Below are 12,348 nucleotides of genomic sequence, written 5' to 3'. Positions count from 1 at the left end.
GTCAGTGTAATGACCCTTATGTTTTTGTTGTTCATTCTTCCAGCCTACTTCCTGACTTTGGACTTCTTATTCAGGATGTGCACTTTGATAGAGAAGGTCTGGACTGATCCATCTTCTTCTTTCTTGGAGTATTGAGTGTGAGTTATTCCGGGCTTTCAGGGACAGCTCAGGTTGGAGACTCATGGCAAAGTCTAATTACTGCACCCCTGGTCTGAGCTCACCAAATTCCTGATCAAAGTTTGAGTCTGAGCAACAGTGGACTGTTGCTAGATTCAGCCACTCACTATCAATCAGCCAGCTGGGAAACTTTGCTGGATCAGAGTTACAGAGCTTCAGGCTTCCCTTAGGCCTAGGATTCCTTCCTCTGTTTACTTCACTCTGAGTAGAAGCAAGAACTTGGTCCAATCCTCTCCAGACCCCATGCTCAGGGTATACAGATGTCTCTGTCTCCCTGTAGTAACCTGAGCTAGAAAAATGATTCATTGTGAGTTTTTCTTAGATTTTGCATCTAGATTCTATCTGGTACATTTTCTAGGTCTGTTTGGAGGAGGGTTTTTTGGGGGGGGGGGAGCTCACTTCTGCTATTCTGCCATCTTGGCTCTACCTCCATCTTATGTAATTTAAATGATTTGTTTTACCTCTTGTGATTGCTTCTATCTGGTTTGGCTAGGAATTCATCTCCTAGCCATAGTCGTGAAAGACCCTTGATCTGGTTTTCTTCTCTTTTTTTAATTGTATGTCTATTAATATTCAGATTTTATATAACCATTCTGAGTATTATGGAACATGATGTGAGATTGTTGGCTTCAAACTAATTTCTGCCAAACTATTTTACAATTTTTCCCAGTACTTCTTGTCAGACTTATCTAGGTAATTTACGTTTTTGGATTTGTTGGATTTATTGAGTTATTTCTGATTCTTCCTGGACTAGTATGTTTCAAAGTCTGTTTTTAAACTAGTACCAAATAGTGGTGGCGATTACTGTTTTATAATAAAGATCTGAAGTGAAATGCCTCCTTGAAGTCTACTTTTTTTTCCCTTGTTTCCTTAATATTGTGGACCTTTTTTCTCCTCAATTATTTTGAAAAAAAAAATTGTCTAGCTCTGTGAAGGATTCCCTTAGTGGTTTGCTATAGTACTAAATACGTAAATTAATTTAGATAGTGTCAGCATATTTTTTTTTTTTGGCATGACCCAGCCACAAACACTGAGTAATTAAGTTGTTTGTTTGTTTGTTTTTTAAGAAGCTTTTTGTAATCTTATCTATACAAATCCTTAGAGTGCCTTGCCAAGTTAACTACTAGATTTTTTTATGCCTTTTGTAGTACCCTTCAATATATTGCTTTGTTTTGGAGATCTAAAATAGAGCTACCCAGGGCAGGTTTGTAAGCTATAGTTTATGCCACTGCTCAGCTGTTCTTACTTCAGTGGAGCAGAATCTTATTGGCTAGTCCTACTTACCATTAGTTTTTATTTTAAGCCACATAACTCCAGCAAAATGGCAAAGAACTTTGTGGTTTAAAATAGAGTTGTTATTTCTTGCTCCATCACTTAATTCCCTCTTATCAGCATCTCCCCCTTCTTTCTTTCTTTCTTATTTTTTTTAACCTCCCCAAAATTTGTATTGTAGAAGAACTGAGGTGAATTGGAGGAATAAGAATAAGCAGTGATATTGACTGACCTAGTCTTTAAACATTTATAGTATATAAAGTATGTAACTCTGTGTGTGTGTGTGTGTGTGTGTCTTAAGTGTATTGATGGATGAGAAGAAAAGTGTTATTTTTTTAAAAAAAATCATTCTGTTCTGGAATAGATAAGCTAGAACTTTTCATAGGTTTTGGGGCAAAAAAAAAGCTATCAATACATAGGTACTTTAGTGTCACAAAATGCCAATGTTTGCTGACGGTATCATTAGGTCTCATTTATCATGCTATAAACATTTTTAAAGTTTTTCTTTTTCTTTTTGGTTGAATAATGTTTTAGCCTCCTAGTGAATTTGAATAATTTCTGCCCATTGTCAGCCAGGTGTATGTGGAAAGAGCAGTGGGTTCTGAGTCATAAGATCTTTTAGAATTTTCCTTCTGTCACTTGTTTGCATGCCCTTAAACAAGTCACTCTGCCTTCATTCCTTTTTCTAAAATTGCTGATAATTGTGCTTGTTGTCTCATGAAATGTAAAGCTCTTTTTTAAGCCATAAAACACTTGATCATTTAATTCCCCACTTCATCCTCTACGCCTATGAGTTTACGTGTGTGTATACCTCTTGTTCTCATCTTTTTTGATGAAATTTGAATGAAGTAGTCCTGGGACAAGTCACTTAACCTGTTATTTTTTAAATATCTAATGTTCTTTGGATTATCATACAATTGGATAAATTATTTATCCAGTGTGTGTGTGTGTGTGTGTGTGTGTGTGTGTGATTGGATAAGAGTATAGGAATGTAAGGTTGATGAAAGCATCCTCAGTATAACTTGAGTAGCAGACAGGACAAGAAGGATGCTATGTGCCTCATCCTATTGCCACATGGTTTTGATTTTTTCCACTAGATTTCTGTTTTGAAAACTTTTCATTCCACATTTCTTGGAGATTATGAATAATTGGTATGACAACATGTATTCAAAATGTTGTTCTCAAATTTTTGTGGTTCAGTGTTATGTCCAGGTGATGGTGGTCAACAGTTTTGTCAATGATTATTTTCCAGTTTCAGTACAGTTTGTTGAATTCTAAGGGATATTTTGAGATCTGAGGTCTGTTTTTGTAGTACTACACAGGGATTTGCCCATTGTTAGCTTATAAAAAATAAGTTTCTTTTGTATAATTCTAAAGACCGTATCATGTTTTGCTTAGGTATTCAGCAGGTGCTAAACTTTTGCAACCAGCAGTGACTTATAACAAGGTCTGTTCTGAAAGAATAATTTTAAATGAAATCTGGATTCCTGTTGTAAGTCAGTTTTGTGTACCTATCAATGAAGCTGTATCTAGAAATCTTACATAGAAACTAGATATGATAGTATAAATACAAGCAGGCATCCCAACAGCAGTAAGCTTAGCAGCAAGAATTTATGCTAATGTAAAATAATTTATCTAACTCCCTGACAGCTAAAAATGCTTAAAGGTTTTTAAAAACATTAGCAGTTTTACACTGGAGGCTTTATATCAACACAAAAGTATGACTTATAACAAGGCCTGTTCTGAAAGAACAGTTTTAAATGAAATCTGAATTCCTAACGTAAATCAGTTTCAAGTACCTATCAGTGAAGCTGTATTTTTTTTTCATAAAATAGGTTTAGTGATCAGCACATTGCCCATGTGATAAAAATCACCAACAACATGCTTGTGCTTATACTAGCAATTAAAAACAAAACAAAAACAAAACCTCACACATACCCCAAACCCTTCACATTAGAATATTTGGATTTGTGTGCCACTTAGAATGGTTTTTTGAAGATAAGTATCTCGAGGACAGTATAGAATTAAGCACCAATTACAGATTAAGAGGGAAAAAAACAACACAAATGTAAAAGTGGGGGAAAAGAACTAAATAGAGATGATGCCACAACCCATCCGAGAAAAGGCAGTACCAGATGACTGAAGATACTGGGGTAGAGGGGTGAGGAGGAAGAACACCAAATTTGGAGAGAGCAAAGAGAAATTATCTGGTAGGCTGAAGTTAACCCACAGTTTGGAGCAGTTTGGGACTGGAATTCCAGGCTAAACAGCCATAAAGGATGTGGGTCCGTCCCCCCTATCTTAGTTTCTTTATTTCTTAAAAACTTTTCATTCATAAAAATGTTATTCATTCTCAGGTTAAAAAAAGTATATATTTCATCTAGACCTGTGATTTCTTTTGTGTGATGAGCTCTCAGAGAAGAAATTCTCTTATCTATGCAGCTGCACTGTTTAAGTCTCTGAGAGAGGCCTTAGAGAAGTTAAGTGACTAGACCCAGATCTGAGTCTCAGAGGCCAGCTCCTGATCCATCCACCATACAACACTGCCCCTGCCATACTTTTAAAGAAAAGGAAGACATACCAGTATGTCTCTGAAAATAAGGGTCTACTTTGCAAAAATCACTTAGCATGTTCAACTAATTAGGTGTTTTGTCAAATGAGTACATGTTTATGCAGCTGTTAGAAGTAGGAATTGTATCTTTCTTACAGATATCAGGTAAATACCTCACCTAATTTGTGCACAGGTGGGTAAAATTTCTAGGAATTTTGAAGTCATGAAACTGGTGTGCTTTGTTTTTTTTCCTCACCTTTCCTCCACCCAGAGGAAAAAAAAACAAACCAGATTTTTCCCCTTTCCTAGAAACTGGGAATTTTGATATTTATACAGCAAAGGTGCAAAAAGAAACTTATACCTTAAGGAATGTTCTGAACCACAACCATTATTATTAGAGGCTTTTCTGAACAGCTGCTGCCCTAGGTACAGGAATGCCCCAGGGAGGTCTGTCCTTAAGTCTAGAGTGCAAAATGTGGGGACTTGGGTACTGTGCACTTCCAAATCAAAGAAAAAAAAATACTGTGAGCATCAAGAAAGAAAGAATGAATCACAATTAGGTGCACACAAGGCTTTATAGTAGGCAGACATTATTCCAAAGGCAACAATGATTTACTGCAAAAATGAGTATAATCCTACAGGGTAGAAAATTGATTTTTTAATAAAATAGAAGACTTTTAAATATTGGTGATGAAAAGCCCAGAGCTTGGTATAAACTTTGAAATGCAAACAGAAAATTTAGAGAATTGACTGAGCAATGATGCAATTCTTATATCCTGAGAAAAGAGACCTAATGTTCCTTCAGAATTCCACTGTCTTCAAGAGTCATAGAGGGAATTGACAGACAAAGCCTTGTTGTAGTTTTGTTCTTTTGTTGGTTTTGAATGAGGAAAAAAAAGGGAAGGGGAAAGGAATATATCAGAAAAGAAATGAGTAAGGGGTAAAGCCTTATTATTTTGCAAAATTGGGATATGTAAGGAAAAGAGTCTACAAACATGGAAGAAGGGAGTGGACTGAACAACCCTCTCATGCACTCTTATCTGAACCTTGCAGAGGAAGGTTGAATGCACACAAACATGCATTTTGGTGTAGATATACATTAAACTCAATGGGGAGAGCATAAGGAGCAGAGGCTAGGAGGGAAGAGTCACAGGCAAAACAAAGTTATACAGAGGGTGGATCCTAAAGGGAGAGTTGAAAAGAGGAAAGTATAAGAAGCGAAGCTTACTGTCTGGCCTTCATGGTGAGGGATAGAGCAGAGGAGTTAGAACACACCAATATAATTATAGATTATTAATGTTGATCAAGTTCTTTCTTTCTCTGCTTTCTATTTTACAAAGGTATGGGAAAAGATGAAAAAGCATAAGAATATGATGAGGTAAACTAAGTCCATTCATTGCAGTACTTGCAATGAGGGCTTCTTGAATTTAAGGAATTAAAAAAGGAGACATGATTAGTTTTTCTTCCCTATTTCAATTCCTGATGACAAGTATTTTTCCAAATGAGTAATTACATACTAACCCAATATGCAAAGGAGAGTCACTAAAGGATCTTATTTACAGCCCATTCAAAACAAGAGTGGCATACTAGTGTCCTCTAAATGTGTGTATAAATTGGGGCAGTGGTGTGGCAGCTCCTGTGATTGTGGTAATATGTAGAAGCTCCAAAATGGCTTTCTCTTTTTTGTATAGGAAAAGTCCGATATCTGGCCTATGTGTAGAGATTCTTCCTCCTTTTCAGAGTTGCCAAGATGGGGAAAAATGTTGGCTGCTACCTTTGTTTCCAGGTCTATACTTTAGGATCTTTGAGTGCAGTAATTGATTGAGAGGAATGAAATTGGCACTTTTCCTGATTCAAAGTTGGCTTAAAAGGGATATATGCAAGGGCTATTCTGTGATGCCAGGTGCCATGAGGCTATCTAGGTTCACATAGATGCTTAGCTATAAAGTTGCTTTGGGCAAAGGGAGAGGCAGCCATCTTGGTTGGTTTTAGGGGTCAAAGCAAATTTTATCCACTTAAGCACAAATTAGGTATAAGATTCACATGATGTGAGGAAGAAAGCTACAACTCCTACTTTTAGTAGCTGTAGAAACATATATATGACAAAATTCCTAGGAATTTTGAAGTCATAGAAATGTGGATTTTTTTCTCCCCTCCTTTCCCCCACCTAGAGAAAAATAGCATTCCCTCCCTTCTTAGAAACAGAGAATTTTGACAGAACATTGCTTTGACAGAAGTGTGTGTGTGTGTGTGTGTGTGTGTGTGTGTGTGTGTATGTGTTAAGGATGATCTAATGGTTTCATTTTCATTTGGCCAGTGTGTACTCTACATGAGAAAGAATCAAAATTAATTAATGACATAAAAAGTTTTTTATATATTGTAGTGTGATTCCTTTGTGTTTTGTTCAGATTTCCAAAATTTAATTTCTAAAACCTTTTGCTTTCATATTTGGAAATATCCTTATACTTTTATGTTTTGTGAGCATTTCTTTTCACATTTTCTCTTCTTCTAAAAAGTGAAAAAAAATTAGTGACCTCCAAATAGCTCCTAATTTGCTTCAGAATGAACAGTTAATTATCTTTTTCTAAACAAGTTGGATCTTGTCAACTACAAGTAATTTTATCTCCTGGTAGGTGTCAGAAGCTTCTCTGGTTTAGAGAAGTAATCTTTAATAGAACCCCTAAATTTATAATCCTGGTTGCTGTGTTGGAATGCCTTTAGGTAGAAAGGGGATACTTCTTTTCTATCTTTTGCTCTGTCCACCCTGTTAAACTACTTGCTGTCTTAGAAGCAAGCAGTTCTTAATTCCTATGGCAGTTCCAGTTTTAATTTAAAATACAACTTTAACATAGACAGGAACATGATGTATCGCTGTTTCATGGACTCATTCACTTATTTGAGAACAGAATTATTGAGGTGAAGTTGTTCAAAATTTGACATTTACCATGTGGTACATGTTTTGTCACTCCTCAGAATTGCTGAGAAAACCTTAAGTGATGATTAAGAAACCTTTTAATCATTAAATGTCAAAGTTCAAAGTAAATTTGTTTTGACTTTTTATGTATCTTGTAGATTTTGTAAGAAAGGATAATCTGAATCCAAACTTAGATGTAAAACATTTAGGCTAGAAAAAGTTCCTCAAAAACAAGTTTTTCTAGAAGGTTTTAAAAAAGCAGAAGTTAAGTCAACCTTTGATAGAACAGTAGAAGCACCTTCTTCCTAACCACATATACACAGAAATACTTCAAGACATTAGACTACAAACTATTACTGGTCTCAAAAATCAGACGGAGAGGTGGGGGAACAAGGTTAGGAGAGAGAAAGTGATTTTAGCCACATGCTTGCAGGGTTGTAAATCATTCATGGATAGCATGAAGGGAGACTTAGTGTCAAAATATTTCATTCTCTTGGTTAGTTTGGTCTACAAGGGTCAATTAATTTGTGACTTTTTGGAATACAACTAAGATATAAAATTTCATTTTATTCAGTATTAAGTGTCTGTAATGCATTTTGCTAAGGGAAATAAAGTATTTCTCAGAATCACTGATTTTCCTCCCTCCCCCTCAAAGGGAACAGCCCTTGTCAAATATTTTTGTGACTACCTAACTGTACCTCCAGGGTCATTGCTTCCCCTGGGGCCAGTCAAAGGACACAGTGTTTTCTATCCCAGTTAGGAAGCGTGAGACAGGAATAGCAAAGAGTTTTCATGGAACTTGGGAACATTTTCTCAGGAATGGAAGCAGACCTAATAGAGAAAATAAAGACATTTGGTGGGGTTTGTTGCACAGTTAAACCATATATTAGCTATCTTAGAAGATTCAACGTATGGACTTTTAAAAGGTGAAAATAGAATCTGAATGATGTGGGAGAGGGGAAAGGGGCGTGGTTTGAAGGTGGAACTAAAAGTAACTAAAAGTTACTTTACCTGTACTAAATTATGCTAAAAGTTGTACTTGAAAGTAAATATGATGAGTTATAAAAGTTACCTCTTCAATAATTTGCTACCCCATTTGTCTTTTTTGCATATTTTTAATGTTCAGTTTTTAAATTGTTAAAATATATTAATTTCTAATGCCTTATTGTAAAATATTTAATTGTTCCTAGGTGTTAACTAATATTTGTTTTCTTTTTTCTTTTCTTCAATAGTAAAAAGCCCCTTTGATGAAACATTTGAAAAGATACAAGTAAGTAAAGATCGATAGTAACAACTGTATGTTTTAGGATAACTGTTACAAAATTTGGGGATTGAAAGGACCTCAGCAGCCAGTTCCTCTAACTCATGCTGTTGTTCTAAGGTTACTATCAGTCTACGGACTATTCTGATACGTTTATATGGAATGTTTTCATGAGAACCTGTTTCTTTTGGTTCACGAGTACCCTAAGTTCAATTAAATCACATCCAGTTACTATCAAGAAGCAGAGTAATTTTGATCCTAGGATAACTCACTATCAAATAGAAGTGATAATTTCAGATAGTTAAAATTTTCATAGTACCATACTGTGCTTCTTACCTGATGTTGGCAAGAAAGATTTGCTATTTTATATGTATATAAATATTGGTGCACATGTGCATAATTTAAAGTTTTGGTCTGAATCTAAGAAGACTAGAAATTGGCCAATATCTACTTTGATAATATTGCTCCCAACTTTTATTGTGTTAATAAACATGTAAGAATTTACAGGTTTACCAGCATTAAAATTCTTATTGTATGGCTTTGTAGTGAGTTATCATTTTTGACACAATAATTATCAGATAAATAAGAATGAGATGGACAATACAATAACTAGCTTTTGCCAGTAATTAAATAAAACTTTTACCTTTCCCTATGGTATGGGCCTCAGTTTGTTGGAAGCATGTTACCTTCCTTATTGTGGCACAAAAAATACTGATGCTGCTGACCTGGACATAATGAGTATCCTATTATCCTTCCTAGGTGTCTCTGGAAGGCCTTGGAATTGCCTTGAAGTTATAGAATCATAAGCCAACAAAATGAGGGTATAGGCTTGAGGCAAGCTCATTATCACTCGTTATTGTCTATTGTCAAGTTCATGATCACGATCTATACACTATTGTACTACTTTTTGTCTTAAACATTATTTTATAGAATCCGTGTTGGGACCTCTGAGGTTGTCTAGTCCTACTTGTACCTAAGTAGAAGTCCTTTTTATAATGTCCTATCAAGTCATTTAGCCTACGTTTGGGAGATCTTCCAGTGATGCAGGTTGGATAGCTTGGATCATTAGATTGGCTGTGAATCAAGCACAGTCTGCCTCTGCAGATTCCACTTATCACTACTAGTTTTCCCCCAGAACAGTCTAGTCCCTTTTCTACAGAAGAGGGACTTGAAGATAGTCATCATATCTCTTCCCTTAAGCTTTTTCTCCAAGCTAAAGATAAGCAGCACCTTCAGATGATCCTCACATGGCATGGTCTTGAGTCCTTTCCTCTGGGCAATAGGGATGTGAAGATAAAACAAAGAAGTTCCTATCCTCAAGGATCTTTCATCTGCTGGGTCAAGTGATAGGTACACATATAAGTAAAATGCAATATATGCACAAAATAAGTACAAGGTAATTTAATTGAGGGAGAGGATGGTAGCAGTTGAAACAGATAAAGAAAGGTCTCCTGTGTAAGGTGGCACGTGAACTGTGATGTGAAGTAAGCTAGAGATTGTAAGAGGCAGAAGCATGGGGTGGGGTGGGAGAGCAGGCTGTGCAAAGCTCAAAAAAGGGAGTTGGAATGTCATATGCAAAAATCACAAGTTTGGCTGGGCTAGAGAGTGCATGAAGGAGAATATGTAATAAGCTCGTGTCCAAGGCCCCTTTCCAAGGTATCACTTGGACCAAGTTCAATCTTAGAGGGCCTGAACCAAGAGGACTTGCTTCTGTCTGGCTCTTTGTCCCCACCTGGAGTCAATTCAGGAAAATCTCCACAATAAATCTTAGGTTTCCTCAAATGTGAGTAATAGGTCCCCAGCTTCCTCACAGGCACTTAATATAAAGCAATGGCTGTTAGGCATGAGACAATGGTTATTTCACCTACAGAAAATGCCTAAGATGCTAAGGACTCTTGGGAGTTCTTGAACAAACATAAAGCATTGAAAAGAAGCTCATTAGTTCCCCCCAGAAAGTTATTCTATTTGGGTTTATCAGGGCCACCAATTGTCATTCTGATGAGGCCCCTTTGTCTACACAGTGCTACATAGTCTCCCCAAGATTGAGAATACTATCCTGTGATTTTAGGTTTGAAGTTAAATCTACTTTGGTACTAGGGAATCTGCTGACCAAGTGAGATACTGGACATTACCCCTTTGGATTCTTAGCTTTCCTTTTCAACTTCTTGGACTTGACATTCCCCATCATATTAATGTCCTTCTTAGAATATGGTAGCCTGTTTGAACGAAACATCGTAGTTTAGATGCCTGATCAGGACAGAGGACACAGTTTGATCGCTATCTCATCTCCTTTGTTCTGGACATTTTATTTTTCTCCTTTATTCCAGTCTAAATTAACTTTTTTTCCCCTTGCTGTATTGTACTTTTGAGGCATATTAAATTGAGAGATCTTTTTCAAAGAAACTATCCAGCCATATCTCATTCCCTTCTGGTACTTGCGAAGTTGATCATTTAAACACATGTAGAACTTGACATTTCTCCATGTTACATTTTCATCTTATTAAATTCAGCTCATCATTGCAACTTGTAAGATCTTTTTGGATCCTTCTTTTCACCTGAAGTTATAGCTTTTCCTCCCAGTCTTATGTTATCTACAAGCTTAATGATCAAGCCAAATATGTTTTTATCCAAGTTATTTATAAAAGGTGTTAAGCAGGCCTGCACAACTTACAGCACTTATGGCATGCCAAAGGATTTCTTCTACATACAAAGGATTCTTTCCTCTATGTTTTTTGCAAGCGCCTGCAATCTTTTGGCGATTTTTGGCGTGCCATAAGTGACCCGAGGGCTGCAAGTTGTGCAGGCCTGGTGTTAGGTAGCAGAAAACCAAGAATAAATCCCTGGGCTACTCCAGTAGACATCTCCTTCCAAGTTTACATCCGTTAATAACCCTTTGTACCTGGATATTCAACCATTTCAGAATCCACCTGACTGCTGTTATCCAATCCATATGTCTTATTTTGTTCGTAGGGGTAGCATGAGATAATTTGTTAAATGCTTTACCAAAATCTAGATAGATTCTACAGCATTCACCCCATCTACTAGTCTAATAATTCCCTCAGAAAAGGAATTAGGTTGTCTTGCACAACCTTGTCCTTCATGAAGATCATCTTTGTGATAACTTTCTTTTTTAAATGCTCATATACCATCCCAGTTACCTCCACCACACACACATTTGGTCTGGACCTGTGATTTCATCATCAGGGACTCTCAGTATTAAACTCAACTACCCATGCTGATCTATAACTTATCTATGTGTTATATATATGTTCTTAGAAAATTGCCTTGGACACTGAAAGGTAAAGTGAGTTGCTCAGGATCACACAGCGTGTATGTGTCAGAAGTAGGAATTAATTGTAGGTCTTCTAACACTTAACCTGACCCTCTGTATATCTTGCATATGTAACAGCATACCTTACTGCCTTTCATGGCCTTTATATGCATTCTGAAATTTTTCTTGGAGTGAAAGACAAGATCATCATTACCATATTCTCCCTCCACCCACTTTCCTTTTTGAAAATCTAGGTGACATTTGTCTTTTTCTAATTCTTTAGCACCTCTCTCATTCCTCATGACCTTTTGAAATCTGTGCATTCTTTCGCCATTTTGGGATATAATTTGGCCTGGCCTTGTGATTGAACTCATTGAGGGCAACCAGCTGTTCTCTTAATGCATTTTCACTTAACTTGGGTTTCATCTTACTGTTTAACCATTTTTGTTTTGTGCTTCACAATTTTTCATGCTTGTCTGAGTGTGGATATCACCTATCCTATAAATAATTGAGCAAAGCCTTTATATGGTTTCTCTCTCTTCTTGTCTCTTCTCTTTATTCAAATATGCAAATGTATGTATAAGGAGGATGAGGATAAGCTGAGTGCAGAATCTGACCTGCAAAGAATTATGAATTTAGGAGAACAGTAGAGAAATAATATAAAGGATTTAGGAATAAGCAGAGTATTGGATGGCATAAAGAACTACAGGGAATGAGGCAGTTGGATCTCTTTTACTAGCAGAATAAATGACCTTAGAGCCTAATGATGACTTTTGTTTGGAAAGGGAAAAGTTCAGTTACTTCTAGGCATGAGGAAAATAGGAGAGGATAGGTGAAGATAGAATTTTTATGGTAGAAGGCTGGCACTTGGATGGCTGTTTGTTGGGTAAAACTGGAGATGA

General features: G+C 36.5%; 1 protein-coding gene across 1 annotated transcript in view; it reads left to right on the top strand.

Moving 5' to 3' along the window:
• LEMD3 (LEM domain containing 3) overlaps positions 1 to 12,348 on the top strand; it is an 82,892-nt gene that overhangs the window by 23,355 nt on the left and 47,189 nt on the right. Inside the window, exon 2 of the mRNA XM_027854184.1 lies at positions 8,147 to 8,184. Coding sequence (XP_027709985.1) covers positions 8,147 to 8,184 — 38 coding nt within the window. The remainder of the gene's footprint in view (positions 1 to 8,146; positions 8,185 to 12,348) is intronic.

Source organism: Vombatus ursinus, unplaced genomic scaffold, assembly GCF_900497805.2.
Source record: "Vombatus ursinus unplaced genomic scaffold, bare-nosed wombat genome assembly UNPS02010320.1, whole genome shotgun sequence".
Classification (NCBI taxonomy): Eukaryota; Metazoa; Chordata; class Mammalia; order Diprotodontia; family Vombatidae; genus Vombatus; species Vombatus ursinus.
This window is presented reverse-complemented; position numbering and strand designations above follow the sequence as displayed.